The 22,879-nt window shown below is 49.8% G+C and overlaps 1 protein-coding gene across 1 annotated transcript in view; it reads right to left on the reverse strand.

Annotated features, from left to right (window-relative positions):
• SLC4A8 (solute carrier family 4 member 8) overlaps window positions 1-18,097 on the reverse strand; it is a 64,805-nt gene extending 46,708 nt beyond the window's left edge. Inside the window, exon 1 of the mRNA XM_019481049.2 lies at window positions 17,970-18,097. Coding sequence (XP_019336594.1) covers window positions 17,970-18,014 — 45 coding nt within the window. The 5' untranslated portion in view covers window positions 18,015-18,097. The remainder of the gene's footprint in view (window positions 1-17,969) is intronic.
• Window positions 18,098-22,879: the final 4,782 nt, after the last annotated feature.

Raw genomic sequence — 22,879 nt, forward strand, 5'->3', positions numbered from 1 at the left:
AGGCAGCCCATTTTCCTTGGGGAACCAGAGCAAACTACACAACAAAAAGCACTTCTATTGCTGCTGTGATTAATTATGATTAATTTACAATACTGCAGGAACTAGGAGTGCTGCTCACCAGCTGCGTGACAACTGTAGAACAAGGAGAAAGTTCATGCCTTGACGAGCGTTGAACTTCAGTACAAGACAAGAGGCAACGGATGGAGGCAGAGACACGGAAACAATGGATGATACTGGCCGTAGTTTCAACCACCAGTGACCTAATCTCTGCCATAATTTTTATGGTAAGCTTTATGGGGGGAAAAAACAGAGTCAATGGTAGTGAGCACAAGCAAGGTTGGCCAAGATAACCATAGCGGCACACTTATTCTAGCACGGCGCTGGATTAAGCAAGAACCACTCTTGGCTTGAGTTCTGCTTGTGCTCACGTAGGCACCGGATGCTGGAAAACATCATTTTGGCTGCAGTTTGGTCATTTCTTTTGCATCCTGATGGTCATCATTCAGAAAGATGGAAGAGAGGTGAACTATTAGCTCTTGCAGGTTCCCAGCAATAGCTCCATCCCAGCAATAATGACACCGAGTAGCTACCCACACGGCACTGCCTGGATTGATTCCACACCCAAAATTACGCTCCGTGCCTGCAGGACTCCATAGTATTTTATGTATGAGGAACAGATTGAGTGGAAAGGTGTGCTCAAGATTAATGTGAGGCAAGTTAAGGGGTGCATTGGACTCCAAAACGTGCCCCACGGAGAAGATGCTGTATAAGAACTTGGCCCTCTGTCTTATTTCAAGCCAGATGGTGCATGATTTGTGCACTCTACCACCTAGCCTAAGAGGATGTTTCTCATGGCCAGGCAGTTTCCCTGGTTGGTTCAGAGTTGGGGATCCATGGTCCGTCCTCCGTATTTCTGTTCAGAATTGAGCCTACAGGACCCCCAGAAGTCCATGGGAGCTTTGCATCAAATGTCCATGGAGCAGAACCTGATCCTTGATGGAGAAAAAAGGAAGAGCCCTTGCGGGAAAGCCCCAGCACCACAGCCGTACAAGCAGCAGACGCAAGTCTTCGTGATTGTGAGCACAACCCCTATCAAGCGGCAAAATCTCAGAGTTTAAAACATTCCTGGAAGGGAAACTGCATTTGGAAAAGGTCCCGGCCCTAATGGGAGGCCGCCACAGAAACCCCGTAGCCAGCGTGCTCCAGCCGACAAGGGTGATGTTTCAGGAGGTCCGATCACATCATTTAGAGACAAAGGCTGGCAAGGACCTGTTGTCTGAGCCCAGCCCCAGGCACCACCTCCATAACCTTGCAAAGCTCCATCTTAAAAGTCATTAGGCTTTTGGCCCTTGCCACTCTCACGGGCTGTCCCACAACCACTCTACCCTAATGGTCAGGGACTTCTTTCCAATTTCCCAGCTAAATGCACTCCTGGCCAGCCTGTACCCAACTGTCCTTGTACCAACCTTGCTCTGCAGCTTGTGGAGCGCCTCCACCTCCCTGGTGTTTGCAGACAGCAATCCGATCCCTTCTCTTTGTTCTGCTAAACCAAAACACGCCAAGCCCTGCTAGTCTCCCTGCTCCTCCTAGTAACCTTCTTCTGCACCTGTTCCTTAAAGAGAGGCGAGCAGCACTATCCCAGCTGTGCTCTGCAATGGGGAACCCAAACCCCTGTTCCCAGGATGGGGGGAGTGTCGCTGGAGGCAGGCTGCAGAGAGCCTGAGGGTAGGGGACAGCGGGTCTGAACTGCCTGGGTGAACTGGGCCGGGGGCTGCAAAGGGGCAGGCTGCTGCCAACTGAATCAGCAACATTACCAGAAAAAATGATAGCAATGATTGGGTCACCGGTGGTCGAAGCCACTGCCTGTCGTGTCAACCAGTATCATTCGCGATATCAGGTGGTGCTGATTCAGTCAGCAGCAGCCTGCCCCTTTGCTACTGCCAACACCTGCTATTGCCTGTCATGTCAACCAGTATCATTTATTGGGAGCAGAGGACCAGGTTACGAGATGGGAATTGGAGCATATAAACCCAGCCTCTGGTCAGGGAAGGAGCAAAGCCCTGGCTGCTGCATGGCAAGCAGCTCTCCGAGGAACTGGCTGTAGTTTGGAGTCAGGCCAGCCCCGAAAAGGTATCTGGTGACCCAGAGGGGTTTGAATTAGGACTGATTAAGTTGGTATCTGTGTTTGTGTTTGACCAGAGGACCAGATAGTGACTGTAGGGGTAGACTGGAGGCCACATAACACTCTGGGTGTCAAGCCCTGCCAACAGGGCTGGGGCGGTGACCTGGGCTAAAGCCAGGACCTGAGTCCAAACAGAGCAAACTAAGCTCGGGCCAATGCCTAGGAGCTGAGGTCCTGAGCAGTGGATCAGGGTTGAGGGTGGCCAGAAGAAAAGGAGACCGAGGCCAGGATGGCAGCAAGGGGAAGCACCTCAAGGGAGACACAGAGACCCCCAGGACTGAGTGTGGACCTAGTAGCTCAAGGGCAGAGCTGGCAGGGGAGCACCAGAGCTGGCCTCCAGGGACTGCCTCCTCCATAAACTGAGAGCATCAAAGGCATGGCAGGTGAGACTGGAGATGGGGTGGGGGGAGCGGGACAGTGCAGCAGGCAGGTTGCACCCCAAGGGGCACAAGGTGCTGCATGGGGGGGTGGACACACTACAGGTCACACTATCTATCACCTTCTACAATGGCCTTAACACTTCCATGGCTCTGCTCGAAATGCCTGAGCGGGTGCTGAGATCACATTAAGCTTTGTCATAACTACATCGTGCCGACCTCTCCGATGCCATACTAACGATTCACCAGTCGACCCGGTTCTCCTTCTCAGTCGTGCCCAGCAAGATTGGCAGGCTGGCCCTGCTTGGCTTACAGATTGTGTGCGGGGGAAGAATAGCCCGAGCGGGAGGAGACAAAGCTGCCGGCAGCACAGAGAAAGAGCAGAGCTGTTCCCAGAGGAAGCCAACTTAAAAAAAAAAAAAAGGAGAAGCCAACTTAAAACTCCATTAGCCCACGACTACTCTAATCCTGACCCTGGGGCCAGCATTTTTGAACCTCTGTCTTGTTTAGAGAATTGCAGCAGCACTTTGTAGAGGACAGAACAGGAGCTCGGGATCCTCACTGGGTAGAGAGGAAATCTGGGGTAATGTAACATTTCCCCAAGGCCCTGCTCAAACTGCTCCCCCGCAGAGATGGCAGAGACAGGCAGGTAAACTATACGTTTCCTCTCCTAGTCATAGACACACAGAAAAGTACGGCTGGAAGGGGTCTCTGGAGATCATCGAGTCCAACCTCCTGCCTGAGGCAGGATCATCCCTATCCAAACCATCCCATACAAATCATTGTCGGACCTATTACTAAACCTATGCAGGCAAAACTATATTGTCAAACCTAAAACTACTAAACTAAACTAAAACTATACTATATAAACTATACTATACTAAAACTACTAAACTAAACTAAAAATATACTAAACTATACTATACTGTACTATATATACTATACTAAAACTACTAAACTAAAACTATACTATACTGTACTATATATACTATACTAAAACTAAAACTACTGAACTAAAACTATACTATACTGTACTATACTATACTATACTATATATAATATAGTAAAACTAAAACTACTAAACTAAAACTATACTATACTATATATACTATACAAAAACTAATAAACTAAAACTAAATTAAAACTATACTATACTATACTATACTATACTATACTAAAACTACCTGTCACACAAGCCCAAGACCTAGCACCTGAACCTGCCACAGGCAAAGCAGGGGGACAACCGTGGCCAACATCCTGCTGCTGCAAAGGTTGTTAAAATACACTCTAGAGATCCAAGGCCATGCCCCCGGCTACAGAGGAGGCAACCCCCTGCCCCACCAGTGTGTACCAACCTGACCAGTCTATCAAGCACGTCCTTCGGGAGGATGGGAATCTTTCAGACTTTCTAGGAGACAAAGCCTTTCAACTGTAAGAGCAGCTGCTCTTATGTACAGATACTGAATCTCATCACATAACCGTGCTATTAAGCTGCGTAACCCTGACCTGGGTCGGGCGCCTGGGCTCTGGAAACGCCAGTCCCCCTTGATACCCGCAGCCCTGCACTTCTTTCTGGACAACCTTGTTCTGGAGTGTGTGGTCTCTGGTTTGTTCCTATAGGCAGACATGCAGCTCCAGCAGCACAACTTCAATATTTCAGCAGCATGAACTAACCGTGCAGGTGCTGGTCCCTTTATAGGCTGAACGCTTCCTTTGCCCGGCTGTCATTGAGCGTTGATGACAGGGCACTTCCCCCTTTCTCCTTCTGTTCTCAGACCCGTTGTGTCTCTATTCTCCAAACACTGTGGACATCTACCCCCCTTTGAAGCAGCCCCAGATCATTGCAACACCTCTTCCTTTGACCACTTTCCTTTCCATGAAAGCTGGCATACTAAAGTGATCCCCAGGCTCCCCACTAGCCTTGAAATTTTATTACAATGATTTTTTAAAGGCAATCTAACAGTCAGTCATTCTAGGAGCAGCCCAGGCCTCTATTACCTGTAATGTCTCCGAGGAGCCTGCCGATGCCATGGCTGTTTTCAGTCCGGGTGCAAGGCTGTGATGTTAATCAGTTTTTTAAATTTATTTAACTGCGTCTAAATTAGACGGAGAGGCAAACTCACCACAGGGTTGCCTGAATTCAGCCCCACTCTAGCTGATCATAGCGGAAAATGTTATAGCAGTACCTTTGGGCTAAAAAAAAAAAAAAAATGGAGAAGCCAACTGAAAACGGCATTCGCTCGTGGCTATTTTAATCCTGACTTTGGAGTCAAAAAAAATATATTTGTAAAAAGAATAAAACAATGAACGTTTAAATCCTAGTCCCCCTAGGCTATGTGGTAGCCATGAGAGTGAGACCTCGGAGACATCGGGCGTTCGCGTTCGGTGACAAAGGACACACCATGGCACCGCGCGCGGCCAACGGCAGGTTGGTTCTACTGGAATCCGAAAATACGCATCACAGGCACAGCGTTCTATGTGGTCATTTAAAAATATTGCCACGGAGTCAGAGAGATCTGGAAAGCATCATCCAACCCAGCTGGCTTTGACCTAGAGGTTATCTCCTCCCTAGGCAATTGGGTCATCACAAAATGCAAAAGGTTTGGCTTCCCGTTCAGTTTAAAAAGGTCTCCAAAAAAGGGGCTTTGCCAGCCTGGACCCTCAAATATGACTTTTTTTTTTTTTTAGGGCCAGTCTAGAGAAAAGCATGTGCACAGAGGCTCTCAGCAGGACCACAGGATAAAGCTGCAAACCCATGGATGTCCTAAAGCACCCATGCACCATGCAGCAAGGGAGACGCTGGGCAAAGTGCTCCAACTCAAAGCAAAGTGCTCCAACTCAAAGCAACCTGAGCCCATCTGTGCCCAGCCAGGGCAGATGTATTATGAACAACTTCCAGGTGGCTCGAACCTTTGCTGGGGCATAAATCAGAGCGCTGCAAATGGCATCACTCTCTTACATTGAATAGGAGCCCAAGTGTACAAATAACAAACTCAGCGTGAGCCTTGATCACTCCGAGTTGCTGGGGTAGGAGGTACATGCAGCCCTGCTGCCTTTACAATAAGAGGCGGTCAAAAATATCCCAAGGAAATAGTTTTGCATTAGAAAATGACAAGCTGCCAAACAATGCATTTCTATAACACTGGAGTGCTCTGTTCCAAAAAGGCATGCGCGCATGTGCGTGCAACCGCATGTGTGTCTCCGTCTCTGGCCATCCATATTGTTGTGAATATGAGATGAGCCGGTCTCCATTTCTAGAAGAGCCAAAATGCCAAAGTGTGGGCCATTTCTCTTTCTAAACCATCCTTTCTTCCAGATTTCCTAAAGACAGAAAGGTGGACGCTGCCTCATGGACTTGGCTGCTTTTATAGATGAAACACCATCTACAAAATTCAGCCAGAGACTGAGCCTGGTATAGATGTGGCGAGTGTTGCTCTACCATATTTTCTCACATGCAAAATGCACCTTTCTCCCCCAAAATTCAGTCGCTGGATACCGCGGTACGCATTATAAGCAAGAAAAAATGGTAACAGCTATTTCTGCAGCAGGCATCTCTTCTGGGGGAAACCAAAAGCAGCAGCAGTAACCCCGTACCTGCTGTGCAGAGTTGCCTACCTGCTGGCGGTGGACACGCTCTTTCTCCCAGCAGGATCTCCGGTTGCAGCAGCTGCTGTTTAGTTGCTCCGTGCTACTTACCCGTTTTTGCAAGGACAGATCTTTTTTTTTCCCATTCTGCCCTTCAAAAACCAGGGGCGTATCCTATTCAGGGGTGCGGTGTACGCGAGAAAATATGGTATTCCAATCACTCACACCTGCACTGTCCATCTGTAAACCGTTCCCAGGCTCCCTCCTCTTACGTGCCGCTAATCAGTCGCTTACGTGCTGCAAATCCACTCATTATCACAGACTAGCTCCCTCTGGCTCCACGCAGGACAAAGGTTAAGTGCCCAGCTTCAAATGCAACGTGACACTGCGTGTCAAATGACACGGCACATGAAAATGACACCAAGGTCTAATCAATTAAAATCGGGATGCGATCCAGCTTCAGGTCCTGGTTCCTTTTTATTATTTAACAATAACATTTCAAAAGCAAACATCTGAGGAAACAGGAGACACCATTAGCAAAGAGGAAAGACTTAGGAAGCATTAGGGCCAGCAGAAGGCCCTGTGTCTGCAATCAAGGTTATGTTCCCAAAAGAGCATAAATGCCGTTTAGGCATTTAATAAACTACCCATATTTGTATAATTACTCGGAGTTGTACGCTGAGCTTGCATAAAACTCTCAATGCTCTAGCTAAGTCCCTACATTAAAAAAAAAACAACATTTCAGAGGTAAGAATTAGGGTTTACAAGAGAACTGATTCTTGACAAAACACCCAAAACCAAAGGTTTCGGTATTTCCAAAGTAAACTTTTTTTGGACCATTCTATTTGTCCAAAAAATTGATATTTGGATTTTCTCCCTGATTCACAACGGAGATTAATTTGCAATATCAAGGCAATTCTGATTTGTATTTTACCAGTCCTGCTAGCATTAGAAAGGGAAAGAGATCCGTTTGCTCTTATTAATCATGCCAAGAGAAAATAAATACATCGAATGCTGAATGACTGCAATAGAGTGGCTTACATCATTTGTAAAGGAATGGCTAACAAAAAAAAAACCCCAAAAAACTAAGCCTTCCACCAAGTTTAATACAGAAAATGGGGTTTCAACTGAGCAAAAGTTTACACTGGAAAATCCATTTTCCTTCCCCGCAAATGGATTTTTCCTTGGAAACTTAAATATTTCAGCAGGCAACGCAAAATGTGGCTGCTTGATTGCAACAAAAAGTCAAATATTTAAACAAACTGATTAAGAGTTTGCTTTCACTGACATTTTCTGAGGGGGGGGAAAAAATCTAACCTCTGCAGTTATTGGTAACGCAGGGAAATAATTATTTTTAACATGTGATTTTTATCTGGGCTTTAACCTTTAAAACAACACAATAACAAAGGCTGTGGTGCTGTTCAGCTGCATAAAATCCCTTAAAACGCCTGCAGTTTGGAGTATATGAATGCTTGCCTGTGAGCTGGTTCCTTTAAGACTCATTGCAATTGCTCCGACCAAGAGCCTTGAAGGACAATAGGCAATACTGTATTGACAATATTCAAGTCAACTCCCTCCTACACGCTCCCACTCACCCAGCCTGGTACAGCAAAATGCTAATCCTTTACCACCGCTGCACTGTGCCTGCTATGAACAGGAACTTTCCTCTAAATGAGCTGAGGTTTTCTGAGTTTTTTTCCTTGTCTCGGCAAAGCTAACGAGAGCAGACTGCACTGAAACTGGGTGCAGTCAACTCCTCGTCGAAGGAGACTCCACTATGCTTTTTAAGCAGACGTGAGGTTGTCGTTCCAAATGTTCCCTTGATCGGGCTGGTTTTAAAACTGGAAAGCCATCCCAATTGAAGGGTATTGATAGCTTGGTATTTATGTGATACAGAAGCTACCCTAGCCTTCGAGTTCTTCCTAGCAAGGAAGGCGGATCACGGACCTATGCTGCTTCGTTATATCAGCAACCTTCGTTAGACAAGGTTCTTTGGGTAGATGTGATATCTTATACTAGACCAACTAAATAGTTGGGAAACTTGTTCCTTGCAAGCTTTCAGGCACAAACACCCTTCTTCAGTATGCTGGTGTTTTGTATGCTCTCAACCTTAGCTAATAATGCATGTGGGGATGGCATAGCCCCTACCATGGACTACAGAAGATAGAGATGGGCCTGTTACTACTTGCCAGTGGCCAGCTCTGGGCATTTTCTCCTCTTTGTGAAGGGTCTTGTCACTTATCCTGCCCCGAGAAGGGCACTGGACTAGATGACTTCATGAGGTCCCTTGCCTATGACTCCTATGAGTGTATGTTGACAGGCCTGGAAGGGAGATAGCCTGGTAGGTTGGACTGCACGGACTCCAGTATGCAGACAATGGGGAGAGCTAGGCGTCTTTCACCTAATCTGGATAGCCTGCTGTCTAAGCTAAACCAGTGTCCAGTCTGCAACAAGGGGCATGGGCAGCCCAGAGCCAGCCTTAGGGAAAATGGTGCCCTGGACGAACTTGTGTTTTAGTGCCCCCAGTCCTCCCACCACCACCCAACACCCCTCTCCCCGTGTCCAGCACCCCTGTCCAAGTCACCAGCACTGTGTGTGTGGGGTGTGTGCATGGAAAGGGGGGAGGGTTTGTGTTGGGGGGTTGTGCATGTGGGTGGGGGTGAGGGGGGGAGTGTGTCAATGGGATTGGGGATGTGGGGGCAGTGGGAGGGAGATAGGAAGGGTGTGTGGGTGTGGGGGGGGGCAGTGCATGAGAGGTATGTGTGCCCCAGAGGATGCAGGTGGCAGAGGACCCCATGGGGTATCGCAGGGCAGCACGTGTCCACTCACCTGAGATGCTGGCCTGGTGCTGGGGGGTGGGGCTGCGGGGGGAACAGGGGCTCGGCATGGGGCAGCCTGGGTAGTCACTCACACCACCCACGCCTAAAACCAGCTCTGGGGCACCTTCTATGTGGGGCACACAGCAGACCTGGGAGGGGACAGGCAACACAGCAGCGGATAAGGCAGGGAGCAGAAAGCAGAGCATCGGATCACGCTGGAAGCAGAAAGCAGAGCAGCAGATTGAACAGGGGAAGGGAATCAGAGCAGTGCTCAGGGAGGGTGTGGGGCTTAATTTGTGGCATGCTTTCCAAGAAGGTTGGCCCCAACAGGTGGTGCTGAACCAGGCCTGGCTCAGTGAGGCTCAGGTCAGGGGAGACATTAGTTAAGGGAAGGACCCACAGAATATGGCAGAGTTAAGACCTGTTGCTGTAATAGAGGAGGTAGCCAAAAGACGTGCACAAGAAGGGAGGACACCAGACCAGATCTGGGGTCTCTTCTGAGCTCTGCCTGCTGGGCAACACGTAAGTCACTGCCTTCCCATTTCCCCTGCCACTTTTCTGTCTCACTAGGAGGGCCAGTGCACGGTACGGCGGGGTTCGAGGCGGCACCCTAATATAAATAACAGTAGAGTGCCTGCAAGCATCAAACTTGGAGACCTCTTAGGGAAAGAGGGTGCACTTGATCTTGAGTAGCCAGTTCAATTGGCATACTGATGATTACAGTGAGGAAATTGCCAAGGGATTGAACAATCTAATAAAAGTGGCAACATTATGAAACTTGCAACAACGCAACCTATTCATAAAGCTATTATCCTTCCTGCGCTTCCCGACACATGCAAACACACTCCGTCATCCTCCCTTGATCTCACTTGGATATCTCCATTCTTTCCCTGGTCTCATTCTCCCTCCGTCTGTATGACTGAGAATACTGACAGCCTCTGTGGGTGTCCGGGACTTGAAACCTTGGTTCTCAGAGCTAAGCAAGTTGGTCTTTGAACAGCAGCCAACCATGGAGAGGGTTATTATCCAAGCAGAATGGATTTCTCCTGCTTTTTGGCTCTCTGCCTGATGCCTTCACAAGTTTACCATCCTTTTGATTCCCTAAACGAAGTGTCTGATGTAGGAGCATCCATAAAATGGCATATTAAACTTGCCTAAGTCTTTGAAAACTGTTGGAGTGTGTCTGTGTACATTAACTCTTTAGGAAGCTTTGTGTCAGTCTCACGACATACTGGCCAAAATTATCTCACCCAGGAGCCTAATCTTAGCACTCGAAGGCCCATAGTTTAGCACCTAAATAAAAGCAGACTCTGTATCAGAAGCTCTGAACACCTGCAAATTCAGTGGAAGCCCATGGAGTTTGCAGATGCTCGGTGAGTCTAAAAATGTGGGCCATTTTTATTCAGATGCCTGCCTATGGATGGACACGGCTAATTTTGGGAGCTCCACTCTTGAAACATGGGTAACAGCTCCCTTTGTAAAATGCAGCAATATATACAGGAGCCTCGCAGCTAGGACTGAATTATCTCTCAACAAATTAAAACAGGCCGTTCAAAAAAAATCTTGCAATGCCATTACATGCCCAGCGCTACAACATATTTTTCTGACCGATGCCAAGGAAACACTCCAGTCTCTGGATGTCCTTGTCATGTGTCTCGCTTACCACTCTGTGGCCGGCTTGGAAGATCACAATAGCTGACTTCTGTTCCCTGCTGCAATGACATTTCCCAAGCCGAGCTGGAGCTGCGTGGCCAGAACTGTCTGAATGGCACGCATCCCTTCCTCCTTTAAACAACCTATCGGCTCTATCAGGGCCGACATGAGGTGTCGTCTGAACACAACCCAGCCAGGTGAAAAAAGACATCATACTTGTCCACACATGTTCAGCTACACACAAGGCCATGGCAAACGCAGAGAAGAATTAGAGATACCAGACTATGAGTTATGCAGAATGAAGCCATTTCTCTCAGCACCCCAAAAGCACTGTCAGTCCAATAAGGACAGTTTTTTCCATAACAGCTCACCTGGCAGAACCCAACATGGGAATATTATTACATGAACGGGTCTTGATTTTGGTCCCAAAGAGCCCAGCAAATTCTTCCCCAAAGAGTTTACAATCTACCAGCACCGGCTGGAAGGTGACATTCAGAAGCTAAGCTAACTGAGCACCGTTCCAGCTGTCCAGGGCAGTAGGCCCTTCCCCGCGTTGCTGAAAAATTAGCAACTTTGCAATATTCAGCTCTGGGAAACCTTTAAGGGAAAACAGCTCAGTAGTCACTGCTATGTCCAGGCACTATGTCCAGACACCTGCCTTCTACCCCTGGTTCTGGGCTATGAGCAAGTCTGGGCTTCAGTTCCCTGCCCTTGGGTTACGTTATCCTTTCCCACCCTTTGGGAAAGTTGGGAGAGAGAGTGCGTGCACTCCACGTGGCAGATATGAATCACGGGCCGCTCTGCGCTCGTGGAGGGCGCTCGGATATTACAGGGATGAGCCAGCAGGCTCTCTTACTTTGTGTTTGGCTATATGGCACGATGGGGGCCTGATCCTAGAGAAGCACTGTCTTCTTGTTGCTGTCGTTATGACAATGATGAGGATGATAATGCCAATAAGGCATTCGTTCAAATTCCGTCATATTTAGAAAAGAAGCAACTTAAAACAATCTTCTTTTATAAAGAAGAAAAAACTAGCTTTCATTTAGGAGAGCAAAAAACAGAGCCGTGAACCCTTCTGGGCTGCATCCGTGCCTTTTCCAGCATCCAAAATGGTGCCTGGAGAGGGAAGCCCTGCAAACAATGGTTCTCAGCTAGAGTGCCATGAGATCCTATTAAGGGTGCCACGCTACACTAGCCCTATTAGGTGTGCAAACACCAGCATATGATTCACAAGACAACAGAGTTCAAATAGGAAGCTGTAGTAGCAACAGCACTCTGACCTGCTCTGGTCTTCCTGAGTCCTTTGCTCCAAATTGCTCTGTGGTTTTTCCGTAGTCAAATAATGAATGCCGTGAGTTTTTCAAAGGGAGTAGCCACACAATTCAGGAAAATTATGGAGGGATGCACCTTGAATCTTGAGAACCACTGCCCTAGAGCAGCTCTGAAGTCAGGGCAATACACAACACTCACCATTCCCTTGCCTTTAAGGTTGAGTTTCATTGCTCCGAGTCAAAATAGCACAAAATAAAGCGGCCACTAACACCCTCCTAAATTGCCACTTCTCTCTCTCAACAGGACTATTGCACATGTTCCTATCACATAATGCTCAGTCCCATCCCTCATGGGAAGTGTGGTCTGGCCAAGGGAGGTCCTGCCACTGGAGAAGGGGAGCTTGGAGCACCAGAACTACAACTCCTATGAGGCACCCCTGTGGCATTTCCTGAATTAATGGGAGGGGATTTCTTTCTTTCTTTCTTTCTTTTTTTGTGGTTGTTGGAAATCGCATTCCTGGGATTTCATCTTTGGGCGGGGGGAAGTTACAATTTTCTACAGGAAACAGACATTTTTTTCCTGAAAAATATGGGTCTCTCCAACATCCCACTGTCCCAACCAAAAGAATGAATACATAAATAAAAAGTTTTAAGGAAAAAATTTTTCAACCAAGCCTTATTTTCAGCCGTTTTCACCCTATGCAGCAGCACAAGGGCTGCAGATGCTGCCAAGCATGCTGCTATTAGTTCTATTGTGTTTTCTTGTTGATGCTTTTTTGCAAAATACAGTGGTATTTTTGTTAAAGGATTACGTCACTTTTGGTGTTATGCTACCTGCTGGGGTATATTGCTAGGTACACCGCTGAACCGTAGATAGAAATCAGTGAACGAACCAAACGTTCACATGACCAGTTTCTGCATCGAGTACCAACCCCAGGCTGGATTAGCTCTGCCTGCCCACCGCACACAAAAGACCAGATGGAAATCACAGGACAGCCGGTAGGAAAGATCTGGGCAAGCATGTATACTATTTGCATATGGTGATCAAATGTGCTCCCAGTGAACTATTCACTTATCTAAAGACCCAGCTAGCATTTGGCACAAACGTAAAAACCATCTCTTTGGTTCGCCAACTCAGAAATACTGAGAATGAGTGGGGGGGGATTCACATCTGGATATTTATTAATCCTCTCTTTTTCCCTTGTCTGTGCAACTTTCAAGTTTGTCGCACACTGTATTTACACACTGAAAAGTCCCCAAGATTAGAATACAAAACTCATGGGACACGAGCCTTAATGCTGGCTAGCCAGTTTCTGTCCAGAGGCCTTTCTATGTGCCACCCGTCTGTGCTTTTCCAGACATCTCTTTCAAAAGAAATGGTCTCTTCCCCTTTGGATGCTGTATCCATTGATTCTCGATTATTCACACCCCTAATTATCTAACCATAAAAACAGAGCAATTGTTGACAAAATAGTTTGAAGTATTTGGGGGCAGAAAAAGCCAATTCACCAAACACTAACTCTTTTTGCTGAAAAGGTTGGTTTCAGTAATATAGTTTCATAGTATAGTATTTAGTTTCATAGTATTCATAGTTTCATAGTTTAATATTTAGTTTCATAGTATAATATTTTCTAAAATATTTGGGGAAACAATGTTCCAGAATTACGGAAGGATGTAATCGTTTTCTAAATGTATTTATTGATTTATTTATTAGCTGTGCCTGTCACCCTGTTCAAAGGAGGCTCGGGGTGGCTTACAATAAAATCTGCAAAGTATGAAACAAAAAACAGACTCCCCCAACACTACCCCAATACCTTAAAAACACCACCCACCCCACCAATTCCCATTTCCCTGCCTCTCAGCCAGATAAGCACCCTCTGCACAAAACGGGCTGTCCAGCCCCCAGTTGTCCAAGCAGAGGGAAATACAGCTTATAAACAAGCACGATACATAGTGATATGTAAGTTGAAAAATCCCTGATTTGAAACAGAGGTTGGTTTGAAATCTCAAGTAATTCTTGCAAACTAATCAGATCAATAAGGACTGAAATCCAAACCCAGAATTTCAAAATAGCCAACGCTGAACATTTTAAGGGGCTGGAACCTCATTTTTATTACAGATTTTCAGTTCTTGATTTTATTTTATTTTTGGGGGGATTCTTTACTTTTCATCCTATGGGTTGAGGAAATTTTTTGAAATCTTAAAATCTTTTGAGGGACGAGATAACCCGCCCAACGGCACATGGTCATGAGCTGTCATCCAATAGAAAGGAAGAAGCAGCCTCTTATGCTGCTCCGTAACCTGCCTGTGTTGCGAGTCAAAATATCACAGAGTGGAGAAGCTGCCGCAGGTAGGACTGGGGATGGGGAGTTGGCAGAGTTTGGTCTCAGCACCCATCAGTTCACCAATCGACAGAGATGAGCCGGTGTCCCAGTGTGGAGTCAGCATGGAGTCCTGGTTGTCCACACCCCTTAGAAAAGACTTGAGGGCAATACTAGGGTGTGGGCAAAAATAAAGGTCAGATGCCCTATGGCTGCAAGTGTGTCTCTCTCTCCATCACACTGCAACAGAGACCCTCTTCCACATCCTCAGCACTGCAATTACCCCTTGCTCAGGACAGCTGGCAAGGTGCTAGTCTTATCCCACATCTGGTGCTGAGACAGCTGGGAGACTGCTACCTTACTGTCCCTGTTAAACAGAACAAATACATCCTTTACACCGTTCATTGGTTTCTTGATGACATCTTTAGGATTTCATTAGTAGATGCTTGTTGACAACATACGGTATCAAATGAAACGCATCATCTTAGGAGCCATAAAAAGCACCTTGCCAGGTAACATCTAAAAGATGCACCGGCAGTAGATGGACCCCCTTTGACCTTCCACTTGAGAATCAAACCTCTAGGCCACGTGGATTTATAATAGATATCCTAGTGATACAAGATGTGATAAATTAAGTCACCACTATGGTGGAGGACAGTGAGGGAGTGGATCACAGCTTTCTGGATTTCTTTTAATGGGTGTGCTGCACCGTGAGACAGTGAATGAGAAGAAAAGGCATACGAAGAAGTACAAAGGTGAAAGTTAAAATCAACTCTAGGGAGACCGGAGGGTTGAAATTGGACAGCATTTCCTCCTTGCTTCATCTATATTTTTTCGCTGATTATTTTCATGCACCACAGATAGCTTCTTGCTAATCTACCCACTAATCTACCTTATTCTAACTCCAGCCCACACAGGAGATGCACCAGCTTTAATGGCTTTGGCTGAAACCAAGGGCTAGAGTCCATGGCTTGCTAAGTGCTTCAGCACAAAGCGGAGATGAAGAGCTGGCCCTCTAACTCTCCCTGCTTTGAGAAGCCCTGAAAGGTACAGATCTAGTCAAACGACCTCGCCAGCCTCCTGCTCCCAGTGTCCAGGACACTCCTGGATGAGGACACGAGTAAGGCAGGTGTGCTCAGTGGGGGACAGGGACAGGACATGACAATGCAGCTGCTACATAAATAAGTATCACAGAAGCAGGAGGGAACGGTCCATCAGGGTGTGCATATTTGCCGAGCCATGCGGTAGTGTCCTTGTTGGCCGTGCGTGCTTCCTGTAGACAGCCACTGAACTTAGCGGGCAGTCACTGGCAGTATGTGACATGATGTGTGTTTTGCCATAGCTACAGTCCAGATTGTGGTGAAGACCCCAAATTTGGAGGTCATCATAGTGTCCTGGTTCTCCACACCCCTTAGAAAAGACTTGAGGGTAATACTAGGGTGTGGTCAAAAATAAAAGTCCTATGGCTGCAAGTGTCTCTCTCTCTCTCCATCACGCTGCAACAGAGACCGAAACCTATTCAGCACGCCTGCAGGTTGAAACCAGGAGGACAGACTGTAGGATCTGTGACTGTAGGACCAGACTGTAGGGCTTGTTTGGTGGTAATGTCGACCTCTGGTAGGGTCTCCGCTGTGTGGTCCTGGTGCAGCAGTTTGGACCACGGTGGGTGTCATGATGGTGGACATGCAGCAGGTGCATTTAAGAGATTGTCGTGCAGCGGCAGGCTTGCATTGCAGTAGATCTTCTCCAGTAGCTTGCTAGTTGCAACTTTCCATCAGATATGAGGGGGACCGACGTTGCTCCGAACTGGGAGCCATGGTAGAGGGGTCAGTCAAAGCATTCCCGAGATGACGTGCATCGTCAAATGTAGCTGCACATCAGCAAGTTCGGTGTGTGAGGGCCGGTTCCAGACTGGGGCGCAGTACTCTGCCGCAGGGTACGGGACGGCAAGAGCTGACATCCTTAGGGTTGAGGCTCTCGCGCCCCACAATGACCCAGCCAGCTTGTTAATGAGATTGTTGCATGTCTTAACGTTCATTGCTGTCTTTGTCAAGTATTCATGGTAGATCAATGGGAACAGAAAGGTGTGGGGACAGGAGTGCCCTCAGTCAATAAGGTTAAACCCCCGGGTCAGGGATCTCCAGGCTCCTTGATACCGAGCATTCATAAAAGCCCCATATCAGGTGTCACTCAGGTCTGGGTGATGGAGGAGTCCTTCAGGGGCTGGGCTTCAACAAGGATCATCTGTGAGGGAAGGCAATGACTGATTGGCAAGGCTGCTGAGAGCCTGGATCCTGCATTTATGGTCACGTGTGCCTCTGGGACTTGAATTGCTGGCTGCTGTCCAGTGTCCTGTAATGACCAGCAGGATCCATACAGCTGCTTGTCTGCCGGCAGCAAGGCCTCTACCTTCAGGCCTGCCTGGCTCGAAAATATCCTGCTCCACCTTCAGCCATCAGGGACACCCCCCAAGATAGAGCTAACGTCCTTTTCTTCAGTTTCCTCTCTTTTTCACATTTGCACGCTGCAAGTCTTTGTTTCAGGTTTTCCCTTCTGTGCCTGCCCTGGGATGCAACCCCCCATGATAGCCCGGCAGTTGTAGCTCAAGACTTTAATTTTATTTGGCTTAAAGAGACCAAAAGCCACAACCACAGGAGCCTGCCCAGTAACAACTGTTGCCTAAGAGAGCCTGCGAGGTCCAGGGGCTGGACAATCACCCGAAGACTCAAACCCTGGGCTTCTGGCTCAGCCTTCAACAGCTCAGTTAAGCCTCTTGCTGCTTCCACTTCTTTCCCCTCTCTTTGTCCCTCTAGGCTATAAACTCTTCGGGGGAGCTCTCTCTTCACCCGCATGTGTACAGTCCCTGGTGGTTTAGCACTCTTGGGTGCCAGTGTTAACACAAATGAATAACACATCTAGGAAGGGGCTGTTATAGACGGGCTGCCCGTTACCTACTCACCAGTGCAAAACCAGAAAGACATTCAGGCACTGAAAACCCAATAAGCATGAAGATTTTCAAAAGGCCCACATGTGGATTTGCCCCTGAAATCCCCTTGAGATTCAGCAGTGCCTCCTGCCCTTCAGCTACTTTGAACATCCCAGCCAGAATATCCTCGCAGGACAGGAAAACCATGCTTCTTGCAAAGAAAGGGGTCTCTCCACTCTCCTTTCCCTGCCTACCCCCCTGCACACACGCGCGTGCATGCAGGCAACAGCAGACATTTTCCAAGCATGATAGTAAATAGCAATTCCAGGGACAATGAGGGCCTGAGCTGCCCGTCCCACACCCTCACACGGCGCCCGTCGGACTCGCGCAACGCCGCCGGCCAGCCCCGGGCCCATTGTCCAACCCCTTGGAGATGGAGGCTCCCTGCACGCCGGCCCCCGTGCCTCACAAAGCCCCAGGCAGGCTGTGCAAAGCATCCCGCAGGTGAGGGCACTGGCCTGCCCTCCAGACAGGGAGAAGGGGCTCCCCGAGCCCACCCTGGGGAGGCTTCCAGGCCCCTGCACGCCGCGGCAAGTGCACCCCGGGAGCGGGGCAGGTGCGGCTGCCCCCTCCACTGCCAGGGGCAGGAGCCGGGCCCCCCGCACCCAAGGAAAAGGGTGCAAAAACAATTAAAAGGATGCAAAAAAAGACAAGAGGGGTGCAAAACCAAACAAGGGCGGGGGGCACGTGCCTCGCAGCTCCCCAGCCCCTCCGCAGTAGGAAATGGCTCTGCCGCAGTGAGCAGCGGCTCCGGCCCGGCCCCCGCACCCCGTACCTGGTAGCTGAGGATGCCGTCCGGCTCCGTGCTGCCCGCCGGCATGGCTGGGGCTGGGCTGGGCTGGCTCCGCCGCACCGGCCCCGGCCCCGCAGCCGCAGCCCGGGCAGCTCACGCCGGCGGCTCCCGCATCTCCCCGAGCCCCGCAGCCAATGGCAGCCCGGGCTGTGCCGCCGGGATGGAGCGGGGGGCGGCGCGGGGCGGGCGCGGGCCGCGGGGTGCCGCGCCGGGGGGGGCGTGCTGCGGGGAGGGGGAGGGCGGGAGCTAGGGGGGGATGCTGGGGGAGCAGGGGGCACATGGGGTTACGGGGAGGGGGTGGGGGCTATAAGGGAGATGCTGGGGGAGCAGGGGGCACATGGGGGTTGCAGGGGAGGGGGAGGGTGGGGGCTATGGGGGAGATGCTGGGGGAGCAGGGGGCACATGGGGGTTGCAGGGGAGGGGGAGGGCGGGGGCTATAAGGGAGATGCTGGGGGAGCAGGGGCACATGGGGTTACAGGGGAGGGGGAGGGTGGGGGCTATAAGGGAGATGCTCGGGGAACAGGGGGCACATGGGGTTACAGGGGAGGGTGGGAGCTAGGGGAGATGCTGGGGGAGCAGGGGCACATGGGGTTACAGGAGAGGGGGAGGGCTATAAGGGAGATGCTGGGGGAGCAGGGGGCACATGGGGTTACAGGGGAGGGGGAGGGGGAGGGCTATAAGGGAGATGCTGGGGGAGCAGGGGCACATGGGGTTACAGGGGAGGGGGAGGGTGGGGGCTATAAGGGAGATGCTCGGGGAGCAGGGGGCACATGGGGTTACAGGGGAGGGGGAGGGTGGGGGAGAATGAGGGCTATGGGGGAAGATGCTGGGGGGAGCAGGGGGGACATGAGGGTTACAAGAAAGGCTGTGGGAGCGGGTGGGACACGGGGTTACAGGGGAGGGGGAGGGTGGGGGCTATAAGGGAGATGCTGGGGGAGCAGGGGGCACATGGGGTTACAGGAGAGGGGGAGGGCTATAAGGGAGATGCTGGGGGAGCAGGGGGCACATGGGGTTACAGGGGAGGGGGAGGGGGAGGGCTATAAGGGAGATGCTGGGGGAGCAGGGGCACATGGGGTTACAGGGGAGGGGGAGGGTGGGGGCTATAAGGGAGATGCTCGGGGAGCAGGGGGCACATGGGGTTACAGGGGAGGGGGAGGGTGGGGGAGAATGAGGGCTATGGGGGAAGATGCTGGGGGGAGCAGGGGGGACATGAGGGTTACAAGAAAGGCTGTGGGAGCGGGTGGGACACGGGGTTACAGGGGAGGGGGAGGGTGGGGGCTATAAGGGAGATGCTGGGGGAGCAGGGGGCACATGGGGTTACAGGGGAGGGGGAGGGGGAGGGCTATAAGGGAGATGCTGGGGGAGCAGGGGGCACATGGGGTTACAGGGGAGGGGGAGGGTGGGGGCTATAAGGGAGATGCTGGGGGAGCAGGGGGCACATGGGGTTACAGGAGAGGGGGAGGGCTATAAGGGAGATGCTGGGGGAGCAGGGGGCACATGGGGTTACAGGGGAGGGGGAGGGGGAGGGCTATAAGGGAGATGCTGGGGGAGCAGGGGCACATGGGGTTACAGGGGAGGGGGAGGGTGGGGGCTATAAGGGAGATGCTCGGGGAGCAGGGGGCACATGGGGTTACAGGGGAGGGGGAGGGTGGGGGAGAATGAGGGCTATGGGGGAAGATGCTGGGGGGAGCAGGGGGGACATGAGGGTTACAAGAAAGGCTGTGGGAGCGGGTGGGACACGGGGTTACAGGGGAGGGGGAGGGTGGGGGCTATAAGGGAGATGCTGGGGGAGCAGGGGGCACATGGGGTTACAGGGGAGGGGGAGGGGGAGGGCTATAAGGGAGATGCTGGGGGAGCAGGGGGCACATGGGGTTACAGGGGAGGGGGAGGGCTATAAGGGAGATGCTGGGGGAAGCAGGGGGCACATGGGGTTACAGGGGAGGGGGAGGGGGGGCTATAAGGGAGATGCTCGGGGAGCAGGGGGCACATGGGGTTACAGGGGAGGGGGAGGGTGGGGGAGAATGAGGGCTATGGGGGAAGATGCTGGGGGGAGCAGGGGGACAGGGTTACAAGAAAGGCTGTGGGAGCGGGTGGGACACATGGGGTTACAGGGGAGGGCGGGGGCTATAGGGGAGATGCTGGGTGGAGCAGGGGGCAAATGTGGGTTACAAGAGAGGGTGGGGGGCTATGGGGGAGATGCTGGGGGAGCAGGGGGCACATGGGGGTTACGATGGTGGGGAAGGCCAGGGGGCTACAGAGCAGATGCTGGAGGGGAGCAGAGGGGTACATGGGAGGTTACCAGGGAAGCCCAGGAGGGAGACATGGAGGTGGGGGAGTCCTGCCACATGGCTCCAGACTGGCAGCAGGGCTGGGGGCCTGTGGCTGAATCCCTGCCACCTCCCCTGTCTGCCAGAGATGTGCTGCACTTAGCTCCAAGGCTGCCAAAGGCCCAAGCCCCCTTTCATGCCTGGAGCTGGGGCCAGATTGCACAGGCCTGTGGTGCCTGTGCCCCTCAACTGCATTGGTCCCCGCAGGGCTGGCCTCAGAGGTGGGTGAAGGTGCCAAGTATGTGGGGGCCCAAGGGCCCTGGCCCCCCTCAGGAAGAGGGCTGTCACCTGCAATGCATAAAACTTTCAACATGTCAGTCGTCTTAGCCCCTGCTCTTCCCACCTCCCCAGCAAAAATAAAAGTCAGTGCCTATGCAGGTGGGGAATAGGGGCAATCGCCCAGGGCACTGTGGTCATGGGGCATCGTGGTCAAAAGGATGCTGAATTGAATTGAATTTTGTGTCATTTCCTTTTTTGCACTTTTTTTAGTAAATTATAAAAACTTTTGAGATTACAGCTTTGTTTCTGAAACTGTGGCTAATACTACTACCTATTTACACTCAAAGACAAGGTGCCAAAATACAAGTTTGCCCAAGGCACCTGGCCAGCCCCCATTGTGCTGTGCCCTGTGGTATCACCACTTTGTTGCTGTTTTGGGAGCAAAGTTGCAAACATTTGCGGTCTTAAAAGAACTTTGTTCGCTGCCCTCCTCACTCGAGAGAGCCCCTGGATGACCAGGAAAAAAACAACGGCAGTAAGATATGCCCAAGTTCTGGTATATGGGATTTATCATAGGCCAAGAAGGGGAATTTCTGTCTGCACCTTCCTGTTTAAATAGCACCTGCCTTTTGTCATGGAGGGAAAGATAACCTGACAATGAGAAGGATTCGACTGTGGAGGAGCCCCCAAGGGAACGGGTTGAAGTTCTGTCATGCAGGGTGTTTAAAATAAACAGGACCAATACTAGGAAACCGAGCTGGATTGGGAACCAGTGTCCCCATCCCACTAGAGAGAGCAAGTGTTTCACAAAAAAGGGAAATTTGGGGGGTAGGGGAGGTGGAGATATTTAAATTGCATCTGGAACTGGGATTCTGACCTGTTGTTACAGAAGAAAAAGGGAAAAATCCCAATCATTTTAACCTTTGCAAAACACTTCTGAGGTCCCCAAACTTTCCTCAGCTGGCAGCAGGCAGGGAGGCTCAGGGAGCCTGGAAATTTCTGCCAGCCTGTATCTTTTGTGACTCCTCTGAACAGACGCATTTTTAGATGAAAGGAAGGATTGTATCATTTACCTCCCCCGTGCCCCGTGTCCCTTCTCATAAAATAAGGGCACCTGAAATATTGGGTGTAACGAGAACACCTGCAAATATGCAACTGGAACTTAATGGTTGCAGGTACCTTGAAAATATTTTGCATTGTCAGCAATTCTGGTAGAGACGTGGATTTTAAAGCACTGAGAAAAATCCAGTTTGAAATAGCAAATTAGACCCAATCTTATGGTGCTATTGCCCTGCTCTAATGTCATTTGGGATCTATTTCTTACTATTTGTTTTCATGCCTATGGATTCAGTTCAATTAAAATGAGTGCCTGTAATGCTGTCAGTGTATGGAGAAAAGAAATGCAACTTTCCTGTAATGGGGGAGGGAGGGGCGAAAGCATTTGACAGAAATCTGCAATAAAGTACCTAAAACCATCTCTAACACACCTCCCTCCATACTATGACTTGTAAATATTTGCTTCAGCTCCCTTTCAAACCAATGGGAGTTGAAGCGGGCACTACAAAAAAAAGAAAAGAAAAGAAAAAAGTCTCTTCTTTAAATGAAGACATTAAGAGCAAAATCTTTGCTGTGTGAAATCCGTGGGGAGACGCATTTAGAGGTATAAATCGTACAGGGTCTCCTGGTGAGATTTTCTCATTCATGGTGGTACAGGAAAAGGATGCATCTTCTTTAAATCAGGAGGGAAACATAACCCCCGCCAGAAAACCTTCGCATCCAGTCTTCTTTGAGATGAACTGAGGAGCCTTGAAAAGGAGCTTCTTTAAAGCGGCGCTTCAGCGTGTTTGACTTCAGCCGTGATACTTCTCATCACTGCAGTTGTTCGTTGCTCGTATGTGTAAAAACTGATGTTTTCTGCCCGCGTCTCATCAGCTAATGAAATGGTATAAAGAAACATTTATCTTCCCCATCTTAATGGAAGAGGAAAATGAGCACAAGTCAGAAAGTTATTAATTAACAGGGCCATTACTGGGTTCCCATAACTGGAGAAGGAGCAGATGGGTTTAATACTTGCGGGTAGTGAGGAAATGATCTTTTATTCCACTTATTGCTGAGGAAAAGATTGCCAGAATCAATCAAAGGCTTTGTTATTTGTCCTTTATTATGATCCCCCTCCCCATGTTTCTTCCTCCGGACTTTGTACTTCCTGTAAGAAAATATTTCATTTGCCTATTATTAAAGCTACTGCATCTAATGTTAAGACTCGCTTGCAATGCAAATGGGGATCTTTGTTGCCGAAATGCCAGTCAAAAGTCCTAGTGCATGTGTAGGAGTGTATGAACTGGA

The sequence above is a fragment of the Alligator mississippiensis genome, chromosome 15 (assembly GCF_030867095.1).
Source record: "Alligator mississippiensis isolate rAllMis1 chromosome 15, rAllMis1, whole genome shotgun sequence".
Lineage (NCBI taxonomy): Eukaryota > Metazoa > Chordata > Crocodylia > Alligatoridae > Alligator > Alligator mississippiensis.